Source organism: Suillus plorans, assembly GCF_016647745.1.
Source record: "Suillus plorans strain S12 chromosome Unknown HD556scaffold_1, whole genome shotgun sequence".
NCBI lineage: Eukaryota > Fungi > Basidiomycota > Agaricomycetes > Boletales > Suillaceae > Suillus > Suillus plorans.
The window spans coordinates 1,107,840-1,125,764 of NW_024537385.1; the positions used below are offsets into that span (position 1 = coordinate 1,107,840).

The following is a 17,925-nucleotide window of genomic DNA, read 5'->3' on the forward strand; positions in this document are numbered from 1 at the left end:
GCATCAATGAATTTCCCGTCCGTCCCTTGGACTCCTGTGGGATGCACGTTCACAAGTATCTCCTTCACCATCACCGACATCAAACAGGTAGACGGTTCAGTCCACTCGTGCTGTCCGTTTGACCTAGCATCCATCCGTGCGTTATAGATTCATATCCTTCTATTCCTATGAAGCTGACATACATACATGACAGCAGTGCCATCTACTAGTACCCACCCTGTCATTCGTTTATAATCCGACGCTCTTTACTGCCTTTCAACATGGAACAGAAATATGACTATAGTTCAGCACGTAGCACCTTCGCCATGAAGATATTTAGCGGCACCGATGTCAACCACACAACTACCGTCATTATCGTGGTTCTTTGTGTCGTCGCGGGCATGTTGACCTTGTTCGGTCTTTTTCGGTTCCTACGCCATCGATTGGCTCGACGTTCAACTCCCCTACCACCTGTGCAACCTATTGCTCACCATCGTAAGCAGCGGCTGACAGAGTTTGCTGAACGGCCCACCATGTCGTCAACATACTCCTTGTCCTCACGCCTTTCCCCGTCAATTGAATTATCGCCCGCCGCGAGCGATCCTTCCTTCACTTCAAAGTATGACCAGACTTTTCATTCGCAATCAAGTCTGTATCTTGCGGATAAAAGCTACGGCCAAGCCGCGCCGCCGTCTCCAGCGAATGACGAAGAAGTTCTACCAATGCCAAATCCCGCATTTAATCATGCCAGGCGTTTTAGTAGCAGCTCTTTGGGCTCTGCTTCTTCCACTCCCCCCTCAGCTTCTGTTTCATCACATTCGCCATCGCAGGCTACGCTTATCCATTCGTATTCTCGTCATATTGGTCCTGCGTTAGCAGCGTCCAGCACCTCCATCCGAAGTAGGAGTTCTGGAAGGAACACTATCGTAGGCGCTCCGCATGGACCCCTTAGCCAGGTCAGACTCGTACTACCTGCCCCTCTCGCTCCTTCTCTACATCCATATCTTTCTGGTTCAGACGCAAGTAGATTAGGCGTGAATGCTGAGACGTCAATGCGCCCAACCATGGTCGATATGTGGGCACCCCCGCTTCACAGGTCGGTGAGCTCTGAACATATCCGTAAGTTGCCACTATGCTTGTTTTCCGTGAGCTTATTGTGTGGTCAGGATCAAATTCGCCCGCAATCCCTGCTACATACCGGCACGGATCTTCACCCTCTAGACCTCGACAGAGGACCTCCTCCTGCCATACACCGTCTTTGTCATCTTATTCCTCTGCGGTTGGTTCCCCTCCTGTTCCCCCAATCCCTTCCCAGTATAGGCAACTGAATGGTGCATCTGACACCATCCAACATCAGCAAGACCTTTCTACGAGAAGCCCCATACTTGCACAATCCTCTTTCGAAGGGTCATATACCACACAGCACGAGGACCGAGAAGAGAATAGTCGCGAGTCCTCGACCGCATCCCGACCGAGTAATAGATGACAGGTTGCTGTGGTATTTTGACTCTGTGACGACCCTTGATGAGTTGATCGATATCATTATTATTTTTTATGTGTACGTGTTTCCGCACGCCAAGTCATCGCACTGCCGGATTCATTTGACGTGTACTTTTAAGACATCGCACTGCCAGATTCCTTTGACGTGTACTTTTAAATCACACGAGGAACTTGTCAGGACTACAGTCTACAGGAACTTTTTTACCCATTGTCAAATTGAGGGCCGAAATGCAGGCTTGATGGTTAGCTAGACCTGAAAGCACCGGCCCCGTTTCTTCTCCCGCATTTTGATCAGAATCAACATGCACGAGTTATGATGGACCACGGCGCTTCAAGATATTGAGCGCAGCGACTCGAATCATTGCACGAGATTGTGCATAGTTTGATGCCTTCCGTAATTCGTTTGTGACAGTGTCCCATGAGTTTTGTGTTATGGGCAGTCGATATTGATATATTAGACTAGGTGGTGGGCTCTGCAGTGGCACTGCAGCTAAGCGTTAGGGGACGATCTAGCAGTGCGGCGTTTAACCGTTTGACATATTTCCTCCGTTCCCACTTCGAGGCTCATATCTGCGCGTTCGTCTCACGATGTGGCGATTTATTACACTTTTCTGGGAGTGCGTCGAAGATGACATTTACAAAGTTGAATGCGAAAACTCTAATCACTTCTTATTGACGAGGAATCTTGCCAGGGCCAAGTCATCCACTACTTGCATTCAGGGTCGGTTCACGTCATGTTCCTGGGCAGACACAGGAGTTCATCGCAGGTAGCCATGATGAGCTGGACCTTAAGTCAGAGGCTCGCCACTTTGCAAACGTATATAAGACCCCTAGATGCCTTGACAGTGCCCGTTCCTTTTTACAGCAATCTGGTGAGAGGTTTTCTATATAATACTGGCGCCACTAATGGCTGTAGTCTGGTTTTTAGTACGCCAAAGACATTCATACGCTTTACATCTACCTTGCGTAGCTGATAACGAATGCGTTTTCACATAGTAAAGTCTCAGGAATGTAGGTGCAATGAGTTGCCTATGGTTCTCTGGTTTCTTACCCTTCCTTCTGCCTACTAGTATTTCTCCTACTACTGGCGCATTCTGTCAAAAAAGTCGCTGGACTCGACTGGACGCAGTGTTTGACCAACATCAAGGCGAATGCAAATGCCACCCAGAGTTTAGCTGGTCTCCTCAATAGTAACGGAGATCCTGTGTCGAATGTTGCTGATGCGACAACGATAAGCTACTCTCTGTGTACCTCCTCCTGCGAAACCTTGAAGGGGTGGGAATCCGGAAGTTTTGATGTGTCTATATTTGCACAAGATTTCAGCTCATGGCTACTGCCATACCTTGCGCTGATCTCGCAGCTCCCCTTTGGAGCACAGTATAGACTTGATAATCTCATGGCTGCTGTATTAACCGTCGGGTCACCGGCACTAGCTGGTTACTCTCTGTTCATCACCCTCCTCAATTCTCGATGGATCAACCGCCAATTTAGTCGATCGGTGGACTATTCAAATTCACGATCAGCAGTCTCTATCATCAGTAGCCTCCAGCAATCACCACTAAGACTGCATCCCGATCGCGCATGCTTCGCATCTCTCGTTGTGCTTCCGGAAAACGACTTATGGTGGCAATATTTCTCTGAATTAGTGGACTACACTCATACGTGGTCCATTGCATCTGCGACCTCCATCGCCTGGGTTGTCGTTGCCTATATTCTGTCTATCGTCAACTCACCATCAGATTCTTATGTAAACGCTCAAGCCGGCGCCGAATCCACCAGTTCAATGTGGTTGTGGTTGATTCCAATAGTCATGGGATGGTTGCAACTCTCCCCAAAATGCGATTTCAACCGCTTACAAGCAGCTTATGATCGTGCCGACCGACACGCGCGCGCAGCAATGACAGATAGACTTATTGTAACACCACCTGCATTCGCCCAAAGAGCTTTAACAATAACTGCTCAGGAGGAGGATGTCATGTCTCCAGACGAACTCCTCACACCTCCGGTGTTCAATTACTCGCGTTCGCTGGAATGGGCTCATACAGCACAGAATATTTTCCTGATGTACAAAGCGGCATCAGAGAAGGCCCGAGACCGTATTCCTGTCGTCGTCGAGAGTGGGTGGGTCGAGTCTGACGATCTTAAATCTATCCACCCTCGCAATCGATGTGGGTCCCCTCAGGAAATTGCCACGTACTGCGTGCAACCCGGCCATGCTCGGCGAAGCCACTGGGCACCTGGCATGTTTACAAGAATGGTTATCGCGTCATGTGCTTCGCTTGCATTGCAATGTGGAACAATCGGAGGAGCCTTTATGACCGAGTGGTTTATTCCAACAATAGTAGGTTTCTCCTGATATATATGATATCATGTCGGCTAACTTCAGACAGGGCTTGGGGTGTCGATCTCTGAGTTACCTCATTTACGGAGCCCTATCGATTGTCATTTGGATGATGCTCCTGACATCCAGTATTCTCGCTCACTATTCTGCAGCTTATTCTTGTCGAGCATCGCTGTCTGCACGTGTTGCTCTGGCGTTCTCACACTTGCTGCGAAGGATGGGAAAACTGTTGGCCATTGCAAATTCCCTCTGGGTGGTCTTGACGTGTATTTTCGCGTATTCCGACTTCTACGATACATGCTTCTGCAATTCCAATATCATCAGGGGAAATGTCGATGCATACGTTACTATCATTGAAACTACAACCCAGGCTACACTGGCCAAGGCGGCCTGGATCGGCGGCCTCTTCCTAGCGTGTACTTCGGCGTCGGCTTTCGTCGCCCTAGTGAGTCTTTTATTGGATACTCTCTCGACATAACCCTTGTCGCGAGTAAACATATTGTGCAGTTATTCTGACTACTATGTACTTGGAAGATATCCAGCTCACTTGATCGATATTCAAATTACATCCGAGTCACACATTAACTTCTTTCTGAAAATTAAAACATATTTACAACTTATTACATTTATTCATTTTATACCTTAGCTGGTTGTTTTGACAAGTCGAAAAGAAGCGCGTGACAAATTCAGGTGCCGAGGTCGACTGGGAAAAGCAGAAAAGTGATTTCATGTGATATCGATCCTGGTACTTCCTTCTGATCTGGATTTTCCCCCATACCCTACCTTGAGTCTGGGCATGCTTTCCAAGTCGTTGTTTTGCCTCACAGCATTCCGTCACATATGAATACCTTGTAGTACAAAAACTTTAACGTACAATTGCGTGCTTTGAATTCGACTTAACAGACAGCTGCTACTCCCCCATGAAAGGGGTCAAGGTGCTGTGAAATAGATGGTCTTTGTTAGCAAGAGTGTACAACCGTTCAAGCGCAGCTTTCGGCTCAGGATTAGCGACCATCTGCCAATGAGCCTAGCAATCAACAGTATCAGTACGTCCAAAATTGCGATAATCTCCACACATACCTCAACGCTCTGCCAACCACCAACAACAATAATCACAGTCTCATCTTCAAGCGTAGGACCAAACACGAGCATCTTCTCAGTCGAGTCCGAGATCTTGGTAAGGATGTCAAACACCTCTGTGCGATGATCGGGGTTCTCGATGGTGAGGAGGAGAACTTCCGTGACAGGCTGCTGGAATGCGATGGGATGGGCATTGAAAGTCGCATGGTACATCTTCGACCAGCCTCCATATGCGGGTTTCAGAGCTTCAAGCAGAGTCGCGTACGAGGGGGACTCCAGCATCGCCTGATGGTGCGCTAAGCTATCCCAGTCTGAAGCCAGAGAGTTGTTACCTGCCCCTTTGGAGACTAGCGAAATATGTAATACATACTCATGAAGACATAACCTCTAGCGGGATTCTCAATCTGCGTTCCAACGTAGGCAGGCCTGTTGCAATAATAATATGATTAGGGAGCCCTGTATTATATACTAGCAGGGGAACGATACGCACTTCTGGATACCATCAGACTTTGAAATTATCTCGAATGCAGGGCTCAAAATTGAGCAGTCATTACGAACCTCCTCCGTAGTGTCGAAAATGACGAGTTCAGTCGTTGGGATAGACATAAGTGTGGGCGAAGCTTTGGGAATAGATGCTCTTTACAGCAGCACCCACGTATAATATCATGGTCGACGAATTTCACCACCCGGTACTTTCGTTCCGGCCAGAGATCTGCTCGGCTGAAGTCATACAGATGTGAATCACACAAACCTGGCACCAGTCTGAAAAGCCGAAACATTTGTTGGTTCAACAGCATTATGCAAAGCTTCAAAACTTCATTGACTAGATGGAGATTCTGTGTGCGATCACCGGCATCCGTGACGGTTGACCTACAAGAGCGCTGTTAGTAAGTATATCAATAAGGATGTCCGCAGGTGACGAACTAACTAAGACCCGTAAGGGTAGCCGACAACCTTGGGGTCAGGCTCTGAGAATCGAATGTTGAGATTGTGGATCATCTCGTCGACCTGCGTGGCGACAAAAGCCAAGCCATGATTGATGCTTGCATCGACACCTCTTGTTGTTGCACTGGCATACAGTTCTTTCCATGATAGCAGCACGCCACTCTCGAAGAAGGACAATATTGGGGGTATCATGTCATGTTCTATAGAGTCAGACGTGTAAAACCCTATAAATGATAAATGATCAATAAAATAAGATCCGATGTTAACAGCATCAAGACTAGTGTACCTTTTGCCTGAAAGATGGTTGAATACATTCCTTGAAAGGAGTGAAGTGTCACAATTGATATCCGGTGGAACGGTCTTCCCAAGACCTATGCGAGACTTGTCTGTGCGCTATTGGACAGTTACGCTCCTGGCATATAAGGCGCACACAAGAGTATTTGTCATTGACGTCCTTACTCTTCTGCGGTGCGGTGTAAACAGCGCCAGGGGAAGCACCTATTGAAAATTTGTCTCCTTGAGTCTGCTGCATCTGCAGTGGCGCACAAACGCACGAATGGGAGAGATTCCACGAGTCTGCGTTTAACTGGTCGAGCCCATAAGGGTCCGCAATCAGTTGTGCGCTAATAAAGTCAGAGGAGAATCGGGGATGGCAGAGTAACTTATCATGCTCTGATGAGGAAGCCGTGGTACTTTGATGCATCAAGAGGGGTAGTGGTTGGATTGTATGGCCATGACACAGATATGAGCATTTCCAGATGTACAGCGCTGAATATAGATCCTTGATGTGTTGATTGTACTTATGGATGACGCCAATCTCGACGCCTCCCTGTGGAACCCGCTTCAATCTGCCACTCGTAAACGCCAACTTATGCATTCATCTGAACCAACGTCCAAAGCTTCGACATTACTACGTAAACCAGCGAGCTCGTCTACATCTGTTTGGTCGTCGTCATGTAACTTGCAAGCCACTGATAGCTCTGCCAGGACCAACACTAGCAGGAGGGCTTGTCTGTAGCAACGAGGAATGCTGATGCAGAAGTATTAATCAACGGAGATCAGAAAGAAAAGATACTAACCGAGAAATTACATCTATTAATTGCAGCTATTCTTACCCAGTTGTTCTTTCGTTGTGGCTGGAGCCCTTTGCCAGGCGGCGTCTTTGAATGCTTCGGCTGCAATTCTTTAGGTGTTCCTTCATTCGCAAGATACACGACATTATGGACAGGAAGAATGTCTGATTTGTGTATTTGAATAGGAGAATAGAGTCGGGTTGTGGCTTCTTGGTCGAATCAGATGTGCGACTAGATCTGATAATAGCTCGGTATGCAACTACGGAAGATGAGTTGGGAGCGGAAAGTGGGATGGCAGTTGGGTGGCAGTGAGAACTGCATCTGAATCATGCAAGAGTGATTAAATGGCGTCAGACTGGTGGGAAGCGTAATTCAAGCAGTGATAAGTAAAATTAATGGATGAGAACTGGAAGTTCCTGATCCTATCAATGCCGTCGTCGAGACAGTGACCGGTGCGCTTCAAAGTTTCAATTTTGTAACGGAGTGCGGAAGTAAGTTAGATCCGTGTTGAAGGCTGGTAGACCACGTGCCACGCTAGGCTGCCTGCAGGTCAAGCGTTCACGTTACTGTATAAAATTGACCTCGTTAGATATATCTCAGCATACCCTTAATCCGCAGTATTATTCATACCCACGAGCTCAGCAATGTCGTCCGTGCGGCTATCATTCCACCTTACTAGGCTTACGCAGTCTGCAACACGCTCATCATGGCGAGCTACTGCCATTGGGAGCCGGTACATGTCCCAAAATATCTCTACGACGGAGGAAGCTGCTGTTTCGCTCGATATCGAGGTATGGACAATGTTTCTGTTTTTTCTCTCTCGTTTTAACAATCTATGAAGCCCTCCCGGCTCACTGTCACCAAAACAATGAGCCCCAAGGAACTCCCTGCTTCTAAGAACCTTATGTTCGGGCGGACATTCGTGAGTCATTTTCTCAGGTTCTTCATGTGTCGTACCTCATTGTCAGTCCAGTCAGATCACATGCTGAAGATCCGCTGGACTGAAGCTACTGGCTGGGAAGCTCCCAGTATTGAACCTTGTAAGGCTTACCGTTTTCGTCATAGCTTTTATCGTTATCTTTGCTCTTATGTTCTAGTCGACACCATCAATCTATCCCCTGGTGCTACCGTGCTTCATTATGCCCAATCACTATTCGAGGGCATGAAAGCCTACAGACACGAAGATGGCACTGTGACGATGTTCCGACCTGACATGAATATGAAACGTATGAACAACAGCGCAGAGCGGCTAGCGCTTCCCGTACGCTCTATTATTTTATTCTGAGCAGATGTTCATGCCTATCTCCAACAGGCATTCGATGGAAATGCATTTCTCGAATGCATAAAGGAGTTGATTTCTCTTGACCGTCAATGGATACCTAAGGAGCCCGGACACAGTCTTTACATCCGACCTACATTAAGTGAGTAGTGCAACCCTCGGTTTTGACACTGATACTAAGAAACACTGCAGTTGGCACTAATGGCACGTTAGGTGTTGCACCCCCCACCGAAGCACTACTCTTCGTGATTACCAGCCCTGTGGGACCATACTACCCTCATGGGTTCAAGCCTGTACCTTTACACGGTACAACAGAGTATATTCGCGCCGCGCCTGGAGGTACGTCAAGTTCTTAGCTCACCTTTCAGATATTGTAATCACTACACCTAAAGGTACCGGTGCATATAAGCTTGCCGCGAACTATGCTCCAGGTGTTGTGGCACAAAAAAGTGCAGCAAAACAGGGTTACGCGCAGAACTTGTGGTTACATGGTCCCGAGCACTGGCTCACAGAGGTAGGCACCATGAACTTGTTCGCCGTTATTAAGGACAAGGACGGCAGTAAGCATTCATCTCAGCGGTGTCTCAAACCCATGTTGAATTCGTTGCCTTCGTAGTTACTGAACTCATTACTCCCCCTCTCGACGGAATGATTCTTCCAGGTGTCACACGCGACTCTGTGTTAGCCCTTGCCCGTAACCATGCCTCAGGGGTCAAGCGTCTCGGAGGTCTTCCTGATGTTATCAAGGTTTCCGAACGCCCAATTAACATGGGCGAGATTATCCAATCCTCAAAGGAGGGTCGACTTATCGAGTTATTTGGTACCGGCACGGCTGCTGTTGTCACACCCGTGGACAGAATTGGGTACAACGGTGGTGATGTCACGATTCCTACTGGTAAGGACGGTATGGGTCCCATCTCGGAACCTCTTTGGGCGGAGCTGGTGGGTATCCAGACGGGGGCTATCAAGAGCAACTGGAACTACGTGGTGGCGCAGTAGTGCAGCTACCATTCATCTACAACAGGAGATCTATTTGTGCATTTCAATAGAATCTAGAATTCTCTGGTGGCCGATCGTAAGATGGCAGTTTCAGTTAGTTGTAACGCCGAAGGTTTTATGACATCCTTACGTGCTAGCTAGCCCTCTGATTTTTCTTGTCCAGGTATCTGGTTCTTTTTTCTGTTACTGTATTAGTAAGCGCTGGCCCACCGACACACCATCTGTATCGGGACCGTGGTTCTCAGTTCTTCAGCCTTCATGCTCTACCAGTTTTGATGACCTGATTGACCATCACGCACGAATAATTATGCTCGCGGTGCCACGTTGACCGACCTGATCAGACAACGCGGTGAGTGCGCTGCTTACGTTCTTGATGGGCATCTCGGATATAGATACAATTGGGGCTAGCAGCGGTAATCAGGCGGGTATAGCTTGTGAAGCAGTGTTACTCCTAGTCATGCATGCCGTAACAGTCGGGGAGACTAAATTTTTGACACTCGGCACTGGATTTGTTGTTGACGACAATGACAGAACAGGAAGTTATTGGGACTGCACATGCTCTACCGGAGGTCTCTGCGCCTCAGTCGTAGGATTCGGCCAAACATGCCTGCAGCTCGTATCATCTGTGCTGAGCGGATCTCCTTCGGCTGTTGACGGATAACCTGAACTAGTATGGCAGGTGGCCTCCAGAAAGGGGAGCTCCTGCGGAGATGATACACGAGGTATACTAATTACACAGATTGTCAAGGCCAGAGTCCACTTATGTTCACTTCCAGCCGGGCTTTGACTGCGTGCGTGATTTGGGTTTGAAGACATCATCATGGGTATATCTCGCAGGACTGTGTGACAATACTGTCTTTTTGATGTCAATGCATATCCGTTCATTCCAGCCCATGGACACGAATGCTATTCGGATGCTCAGGCCGAGAAGCAATCGTTGGCACGCCATGTAGTGATTCGACGTGACTTGTTTGAGTGTCTTGATGAAAATCGTAGTACGAAGTGTAGCTATCGTATCGGCGACCAGCAGCGATCGATTAAGATCAAGCACACCACTTGCCAAAGAACGGTTATACTTGTCGTTAGTAGAGGGGCTGACTAAGAAGACATGCCCTTATAGCTTAGTCATCAAGGGCAAACTAATCATCATCCTTTGGCAGTTGCCTCAAGCAGAGCATCCACCTGAGCATTGACTTGCATCGGTCTGGCAGTCCATTATACTTCTTTACATCTGTATTTTTTTTTGCGTCCTCGATAACCCAAGATACACAGGCTAGTTGTATAACTCTTCTTTTCTCTCTTTTTCTCTGGCGAAAATGCTTTACGACCCGACCACTGTAACTCACCTGAAGCCGTGGTTGGTCCGAACTCTGGAGCCAATGTGCGTATCACCGGATGCTCTGTCTTCATCGCCTCTGACAATGATGGGAATATTCAGATGTGACGCGGAGCCTGGGGCACTTGCTGAATACGTTCTCGCTTTGCTGAAGCACAATGTCCCAGAAAATGAGATGAGAAAGGAGCTCAGCTCCCAGCTGGAAGAGTTTTTAGAGAAAGGTGCGCATGATCCTGGTGCAACATTTGCGTCTCATTCTCAATTCGGTTCCCAGAGGGACCCTCATTTATAGATACATTATTCACTGTTCTCAGAACTAAGACGTATCTCCCGTATACGGCTAGCGACCCAACAAGTTCTTTCCCGCTGGCCTCACATTCACAATCTGCAGATACTGGGATTCCTATACCTCTGGATGGTCTCCTATCTAATCACTCGCCGACGGAAAGAGGGCAGAAACGATCGCTGGAACACGATGAACGTGACGGGCGCCCACCCACCAAAGGTGCTCGGTTAAGTGCAGAAGGCCAATTTTCACGGTATCCCAACGGTCGTGATTCTCGTTCCACCGGTGCATGGAGTGGTAGCCAAAATAGGCCTGGTGGACAAGGGATGATAATGAATAGTCCAGTGGGTAGCGGCATGAATGGGAGCAATCAAAGTGTGGGCACCCGACGACCACAAAATTATCAGCCGCCAGACCAAAGAAAAGGAATATGTCGTGATTATCATAGTGCGCTTGCTCTTTCGTAATAATTTAAAGAAGCTGCTCACGTGTATCCCTACAGATAATGGATATTGTGCTCGTGGTGCATTATGCAAGTATAGTCATGGCGAAGATGCTTTCGTCCCATCGCAAATGTTTTCTATGAATGGTGCTGTACCATTTTTACCAATGTTTGGTGGAATGCCTTTCGGTATGGCTCAAGGTGCCCCCTATGATCCTCACGAGGCACGCATGGATATGCGTCCGAATGGGGTCGGCATCGGCTTGGGTCGTGGAACGCAACGTGCTCCTCTACTCTCCAGGGCTCAGCAAGATGACAGTAGTCAAGTCTCTCACATAGTGGACAGGTCTGGCGAACTTCCGGTCATACAGGACCTAACTCCCCAGCCGCCTCAAGAATCCGCACCGCCGGCATTACCAGCAGCGGATTCCATCCCGCAGAGTTCCACACCCATGCAGCAGCAACCAGTTCAACATATGGACGTGGAGATGGGTGTTCCGAGTGTACCAGGGCCATCGACGTACCACACACGTGGTGGGTTCGGAGCCGGGGTGAGGGGTGCGCCTCGTGGACGAGGCATATTTGGTGGTGACGCGCAGACCTTCCGTCCAGAACGACGGCAAGATAAAACACTTGTGGTGGAAAAGATTCCAGAGGACAAGCTCAGCCTTGACGCTGTCAATGGTTGGTTCAAGCGCTTCGGGACAGTCACCAACGTTGCGATCGATGCTCGCAGTGCCAAGGCCCTCGTGAGTTTCGCTGAACACACCGAGGCTCATGCTGCATGGAAGTCGGAAGATGCCGTGTTTGGGAATCGGTTTGTGAAGGTCTTTTGGCATCGGCCAATGGAAGGACATGGGCAAACAGGATCGCGAATGTTAGCGGCCTCTGCACCACTACTGGCCAACCTGGCTGCACGTGAGACCCCCATGCCTTCTGCACCAACCCAGCCTCCTGTACCGCCCGTCACGACTCCCGCCCGTAAACCGCCCCTTCATTCTCCCGCCGTATCAGAGCTTGCAGCGAAGCAGAAGCTGCTGGAGCAACAGATAGCGGAGCAGAAGTCTTTAATGACCTCATTAGAGACCTCTTCTCCCGAGGAGAAGAAAGGGATTCTAGCAAGATTACGGAAATTGGGAGAGGAGATGACAGTACCGTCACCATCGTCAACTATCCCCGCCAAGGTCCATTCCCCTGCCTTGACTACTCAGAATGATCACGAGAAAAAGGAGAAAGAACGGTTGGATAAGGAGCTTGAGTTGCATGCCGTTGGGGAGTCTACAGAGGAACTCAAGGCTAAACTCGCAAAATTAAGGGAGGAGGCAGCAAGTCTTGGAATACCGGAGACCACTCCTGAAGTCTCGTATGGTGCACCGTATCGTGGATACAGAGGCCGCGGTCGCGGGGCACGTGGAGCCTTTTACCGCGGAGCACCGCGAGGTGGTCCTCCTAGGGCAAGTATGAAGCTCGACAACCGCCCAAGGAAGTTGTTGGTGAAGGGTGTTCGTGAAGATAGCCTGCAAGCATTGCGGGACTGGTATGAAGTACGTCGAGATTCTTCATTTTTGGACGCATAGCTCATTGATAATCATAGACCACCGGTCAGCTCGACTCAACGGAGACCATCGGCGATGATGAAGTTCTCGTTAATTTCAAGACGAGAGCAGCTGCTGAGCAGGTTGGTCAAGAGATGATTTATCGTATCTGATTTGTACTCACAATTCGGTCAGGGTTTTGCCAAAGGATCAACCATCGCTGCAGTAGGTCCAGTGAAGATTTCATGGTACAGTGCCCAGCCATCGCAAGCAAAACCGCAAGGCATCGCCGCGCCCATATCGCAACCTGCTATCACAAAAGACATTCATCCAAATGATACGCGGAATACTTCACCATCTCCGGGACGCCGTCCCTCCCCCCGTCCACAAGACGAAGAAGTCATTGCCAGTGGGTGGGGCGATGGTGATGAGGATGGTATGGGCATGTTTTGATCGTACAGATTTTGCGATCCTTGGAATTGTCTTGATATTGTACTCGGTGCCGGTATATCTTAGTCCTGCTGGCGGCTCGAAAAATTTTCCTGCAGTCTCAACGTCTAAATCCCTAAGTTACACCCCGCTCGTCACTCGATTTTGTCTGTCAATCAGTCAATCATTAATTCGTGGTCTACGTCTATCGTATGGCGTAGAAGTGCGTTTGTGAAGTTCGTTAAGACTTGTGATTCGTAACGTTTAAATTTTACATCTGTGCGCAAGTACTATGAGTTCGTATAGATTCATGTATCATATCTTCGTCGACTATCTCCACCCGCGATGGGAGCTATAAACTATAATGATTTAGGGAGTCGAGGTATGACCACTCCGTTGGCATTGAAGGCATCCACAGTCCTGCGTCGGCGAAACGGGGGAGCAGCTAAGCTCACGACATCTCCCATGTATATATCGACTTCACTCTGAACCTGTGTGACTGCGCCAAGATCAGCAGTCCTACGAACGGGTGGCGATCTGCTTTGGTTCATGGGAGGCTCGTTGATTCTTGGGAGAGACAAGGAAAGATAGGGTACTTCGCCCGAAAGGAGCCCATCACTGGCATCCCCTCCCAATGCCGTTGGAGAATCGCACAGCGCAAGCTTCGTCCACGTTTGAGCGATATTGTCAATATCCTTCTCAATGGTCCGTAGTTGAGATCGGGATGTATCTGTGGTTTCCAGTGGGTCGTAACGCTCTAAAGACCTCAGGTAGTCCGGAACTCCTGAAAAAGGCTCCGAGTTGGTGTTCGTGCGTGCACCTTTATGCTTTCGATGGTCCTTATGATAAAGCACAATTTCCTCCTTGATTTCGTCTACAGCCCCACCGATGATAGCTTTGAATTTCCTGAACCTGGCTTTCAGCTGTGACTCGTGGGCCATTTCCAGTTGCTTCTCCATAGGCGGGAGCCAAGCCTCATTGATAGGGGAGAGCGGATGAGGCGATTGTGGAGACGTGTTGCATGTTGAATGAGAATCAATGAAGAGAAGGGCAATAGGCTGGCTATCTTGTCTGATACAACGACGCTTGTAACTGGCGTTGTCCCCTGAGGATGATCTCCGTGCACGAACACGACTCCTACTGGTAGGGTACTGACGCTGAACAGCATCTAGATTCGTGGGAGGCGATCTATTCCCCTCCCCTAAAACCAGAGTCCCGTGTTTTGTGGAGAATATTCCGGGAGGTGCAGCTGGTGAGAATTCTGAGCGACCCCAAGGGTGTGAAAGGGAGCTGGCGATCAGGCTAGGAGGCGGCGGTGATGTGCGTGGGCAAGGAGGGGATCTTGTTGGGGGAAGGACTTGACTTTCCTTGTCACGCCCATGTTGCATGGATAATGATCGCGACGGAGGCACCGACGCCGAATTCGCTTCTCCGTAAGGGGAGCCTCTACCGTGCGATAAAGATATATGTCGTGATGAAAAGGATGTGGGTGGCCAAACACTCGACGCGAGGGTATGTTCTCGTGGGGAATGTACCGAAGTATTGCGAGAACATGGCGAGACAGTCGGGCGAGCAATAAATGAGAGAGCACAGTGACTGTACACTTTCTGTGGGAGATTCTGTGTAGGATAGCGGTGCTGGATCTCGTCGATCACCATCCGGTCTGATGACCATTTGATCTGACAGGCAGAAGGAACATCAACCGACATACGGGATGAAGCCCTATGCTGGGCGCTTTGATCAACATTCGGAGAAAATGAATCAACCGATATCTGAGACGAAACGTTGCGATAGGTGCCTGTCAATGGGGAAGGTTCAAGAGACATTTTAGAGCTCCTTTTCCGAAACCGCGTAGAATATAGAGGGGCATCGTCAATGGACATGGGCTTTATATCGGACCCAGGGGAAGATCCCGAGATGGACACAGTCGCTAAGATTGCATATGCATGGTTGTTCCGTTCCTGTGTGACTGTATCTGGTGCAAAAGTCGTAGGTTGGCGAGTAGCAGGTACACGATCGATGAAGGAAGAGTCCGGCAGATGCTACACCGAAGATTCAATGAAATTGATTTTTTCCCTACAATCAAAGTCCCACTACCTGCTTGGCTTGAGGATGACGACCAGCGTGACCTGTTGTTCCCTTATAATTGTCTCCCAGAGGTCTGAGACGAGTCTCTTCTCTTTGTTTAAAATAGTGTGAATGAGGACGGTCATCGATACGAGCCCCTATTCGAGAGAGGATAGAAGGTTTTCGCAGGGGCTGTGAGTTTGGCATTGACGCGTGTGTCGGGAATTAGCTGTGAGGGATGCAATACTATCAGTCTGCTCAGTCTTATACCTTGCCCAATCCTTGTTCTCGACACGGTCGCCACACTGGCACGTGTTCGTGAAAATACAAAAACACGCGTCTCTTTGATACAGTGTGGGTCCAGAGAGGCGCTCATGGATAATCTTCTCAACCTAAAAGGTACTAGGTACAACCCAAGTCGAAGCGTGACCACGAAAGGTCCCGCCAGGCGAGAGCGAGTACAATAAATGAATATCCGGCCCCGAGGAAACCTCACTGGGCAAGTTATCGACCCTGCTTTAATTTGTTATCATACAAATTGTGGACAAAAGTAGGTCGGTTTCCATGGGTATTTGAGTCGTTGAAACGATCATGAAATGTTCCCAGTACCACGTCGTCAACAGGTCAGAGTTCGAGTCCAGCAAGCTACGGCGTCAACCGGACCGAGAGCACAAATTCAATTTCCGCAACTTTTTGTCAGCGTCCTTGCAAAATGCATATTATCATAAAGCTTTTTTTAATCTGTCTCAATTACGAGGTGTTCACATGGCAGATCTGAACTCAAGACTGCAACGTGCAGCATAGGTCCGAAAGATCCAGGTAGCTTCAAGTTGATGAGCGAGCGTGCTGGCCTTGGGACGCTACCTGAATACATGACGGGCGAGTCCTGACTCAGAGATTCCATGTGTCGGAAGTTCGAGCTGCTTGATTTTATTCGTAAGTATCTGTTCTTCAGTTTTGTTTCACCCGGTAATAAGATTGTCTTCCCAGTCAAGTCACGTCTTCAAGAGTATCTAGGTGAGCCTTTAGCTGCCAGTATTGTACTGGGAACTGGGTGCTTATATCTGCAAGTTCCCTCGATAACTAAAATCCCGTGTCTCGGAGTGAGACAGTTCTCTTGAGTGTTTGGATCTTGAGTGTTTGGACAAAGCCTGAGTCCATGTACAAGGTCAAGACACTTCATGACGTTCTTTGTGTATCAGTTGACGGGACCGGCTTTGTAGAGTCATCGAGCTCTAACAGGATTCCCACATGCCTGTGGTGGTCTAGCTTCCTGTTCAATGACATTCTGCCTTATCCGTCTCCGAGGAACAAGAAGTGGGCCTGGAGTACAATGGACCCTCATCCTCATTTTCAGCCTAAACGTCCTGGCTCGGAGCTGCATGGATTCAGTTCAGACCATTGGCGTTGGGGACTATGGGCAAGTAGCTTTCTGAGAGCTCTTTGACCTGTGTCTGTAAAGTTATAGGTAGCTCGTACGCTGGTAACTCACTCCCAGCTCGACGATCAATCCAGATCTACCAATATGTCCTACCCACAGCAGAATAGTGGCCATGAACGTTTTTCCTACGCCATGTATAACAACACGTTGGGTATACACGAAGTTGTGCATCCCCACCAAATAAGCAAACATCCGTCGTTTATTAATATGCCCATCTCTTCAGCATCGGTGAGTTTGATCTGCACAGTTAATTTTGTCACTATGATTAACGGGGACTAGAATCCCGCCATCCAGTATTCTGGTAGTACCTCTCACAGCGCAGGGAATTTTGTCCCAATGAACATTCCGCAGTATAACAAAGACGGCTCTTCGACTGTTATGTTCCAGGTGAATACAGAAAGGAACAGTCTGAGCATTCCTTTGGAGAAGTGTCTTCAGCCCAACGGTGGAGCGCACTTGAAAGACGCCCAAGAAATTATGTTCCCGACAGTCGACCGTACTCAGGTCCAGACTTTCAAGCTCGTCATCGCTGTAAGTGCTCGCACCCTCGATCGATTGCGAGACCTAAGTTCAGTGTTAGTGGCCCGGATACGACACAGTGGAGTTCCCTATCGACATCGGGACGAATGAAATGCCCATCACAAGGGCTGATCTCGCGCGTCAAATTGCGTATCACTTCTTTGGATTTTTCATCGTATGTGTGCACGTTCTTCTCTTGTAATTTGTCGTTAATACACTGTCAACCAGCAATGCGATAACGGTCATTTAACTCAGAGGTCGGATGTTCAGTGGAAAGTCGGAGGGCAAGACGGTTGTAAGTTTCATCAGATCCGCCTCTCAACATTCTGGAATATCGAAGGGACCTCTTGGGCTGCCTCTGTCAGAGTCCTGGGAAATGCATAGTGCCTGCTGTACATCTTAACTCCTCCCGGCAAATTCTATATACCCTCATTGCATCTAGATACCATGACATATGACCACTATTTAGTGTATATATATATTGTACTCCGAGCACTATACATGAGAGCCGAACTGAAACACTTTTACATGTCACTGCTGACTCTCCTCTCTGAAGGTCATGGTCGCCATTAATGTGAGAGCTCATAGCGAGTAGGAATAGTCCTCTGAGACTCCAGACCTTGGTCACGGATAACGAGACTGGTGCGTGGATGAGCTCTGTGACATGTATGCAG

The 17,925-nt window shown here is 48.7% G+C and overlaps 7 protein-coding genes across 7 annotated transcripts; 5 read left to right on the top strand and 2 right to left on the bottom strand.

The window, feature by feature from the left end:
* The first annotated feature begins 196 nt into the window (after nt 1–196).
* HD556DRAFT_1317909 (uncharacterized protein) lies at nt 197–1,537 on the top strand. The gene has a single exon (XM_041301208.1). The coding sequence runs from the start codon at nt 261–263 to the stop codon at nt 1,305–1,307; it is 1,047 nt and encodes a 348-aa protein (XP_041167761.1). The 5' UTR covers nt 197–260; the 3' UTR covers nt 1,308–1,537.
* A 476-nt stretch (nt 1,538–2,013) lies between these two features.
* On the top strand, nt 2,014–4,364 carry HD556DRAFT_26835 (uncharacterized protein). Its single transcript, XM_041310077.1, has 4 exons — nt 2,014–2,351; nt 2,408–2,490; nt 2,550–3,820; nt 3,870–4,364. The coding sequence occupies exons 2-4, from the start codon at nt 2,460–2,462 to the stop codon at nt 4,296–4,298; spliced, it is 1,731 nt and encodes a 576-aa protein (XP_041167762.1). The 5' UTR covers nt 2,014–2,351; nt 2,408–2,459; the 3' UTR covers nt 4,299–4,364.
* Nucleotides 4,365–4,730: 366 nt separating this feature from the next.
* On the bottom strand, nt 4,731–5,506 carry HD556DRAFT_1435816 (uncharacterized protein; the record flags this gene model as incomplete). The annotated part of the gene is made up of 4 exons (XM_041305478.1): nt 4,731–4,847; nt 4,901–5,211; nt 5,271–5,326; nt 5,391–5,506. 4 exons carry the CDS (start codon nt 5,504–5,506, stop codon nt 4,731–4,733), a joined length of 600 nt encoding a protein of 199 aa, XP_041167763.1.
* A 2,056-nt stretch (nt 5,507–7,562) lies between these two features.
* Nucleotides 7,563–9,196, top strand: HD556DRAFT_1302478 (aminotransferase; the record flags this gene model as incomplete). The annotated part of the gene is made up of 8 exons (XM_041299501.1): nt 7,563–7,709; nt 7,760–7,840; nt 7,892–7,958; nt 8,016–8,179; nt 8,231–8,339; nt 8,390–8,536; nt 8,590–8,757; nt 8,814–9,196. The coding sequence occupies 8 exons, from the start codon at nt 7,563–7,565 to the stop codon at nt 9,194–9,196; spliced, it is 1,266 nt and encodes a 421-aa protein (XP_041167764.1).
* Nucleotides 9,197–10,512: 1,316 nt separating this feature from the next.
* Nucleotides 10,513–13,248, top strand: HD556DRAFT_1223021 (uncharacterized protein; the record flags this gene model as incomplete). The annotated part of the gene is made up of 6 exons (XM_041296851.1): nt 10,513–10,577; nt 10,635–10,753; nt 10,807–11,265; nt 11,321–12,804; nt 12,855–12,938; nt 12,991–13,248. 6 exons carry the CDS (start codon nt 10,513–10,515, stop codon nt 13,246–13,248), a joined length of 2,469 nt encoding a protein of 822 aa, XP_041167765.1.
* Nucleotides 13,249–13,583: 335 nt separating this feature from the next.
* On the bottom strand, nt 13,584–15,498 carry HD556DRAFT_1302480 (uncharacterized protein; the record flags this gene model as incomplete). The annotated part of the gene is made up of 2 exons (XM_041299502.1): nt 13,584–15,266; nt 15,322–15,498. The coding sequence occupies 2 exons, from the start codon at nt 15,496–15,498 to the stop codon at nt 13,584–13,586; spliced, it is 1,860 nt and encodes a 619-aa protein (XP_041167766.1).
* A 999-nt stretch (nt 15,499–16,497) lies between these two features.
* HD556DRAFT_26962 (uncharacterized protein) lies at nt 16,498–17,809 on the top strand. The gene is made up of 4 exons (XM_041310088.1): nt 16,498–16,960; nt 17,012–17,263; nt 17,313–17,426; nt 17,480–17,809. Exons 1-4 carry the CDS (start codon nt 16,817–16,819, stop codon nt 17,633–17,635), a joined length of 666 nt encoding a protein of 221 aa, XP_041167767.1. The 5' UTR covers nt 16,498–16,816; the 3' UTR covers nt 17,636–17,809.
* Nucleotides 17,810–17,925: the final 116 nt, after the last annotated feature.

What these genes read in the sequence shown, in the direction of transcription:
- HD556DRAFT_1317909 (XM_041301208.1), top strand. Translation starts at nt 261, where the DNA reads ATGGAACAGAAATATGACTATAGTTCAGCACGTAGCACCTTCGCCATG.
- HD556DRAFT_26962 (XM_041310088.1), top strand. Translation starts at nt 16,817, where the DNA reads ATGTCCTACCCACAGCAGAATAGTGGCCATGAACGTTTTTCCTACGCC. An exon ending in TGCCCATCTCTTCAGCATCG is followed by an intron (nt 16,961 to 17,011) that starts GTGAGTTTGATC and finishes AACGGGGACTAG; the next exon opens with AATCCCGCCATCCAGTATTC. An exon ending in ACTTCTTTGGATTTTTCATC is followed by an intron (nt 17,427 to 17,479) that starts GTATGTGTGCAC and finishes ACTGTCAACCAG; the next exon opens with CAATGCGATAACGGTCATTT.
- HD556DRAFT_26835 (XM_041310077.1), top strand. Translation starts at nt 2,460, where the DNA reads ATGCGTTTTCACATAGTAAAGTCTCAGGAAT. An exon ending in CATAGTAAAGTCTCAGGAAT is followed by an intron (nt 2,491 to 2,549) that starts GTAGGTGCAATG and finishes TCTGCCTACTAG; the next exon opens with TATTTCTCCTACTACTGGCG. An exon ending in AGTGGTTTATTCCAACAATA is followed by an intron (nt 3,821 to 3,869) that starts GTAGGTTTCTCC and finishes AACTTCAGACAG; the next exon opens with GGCTTGGGGTGTCGATCTCT.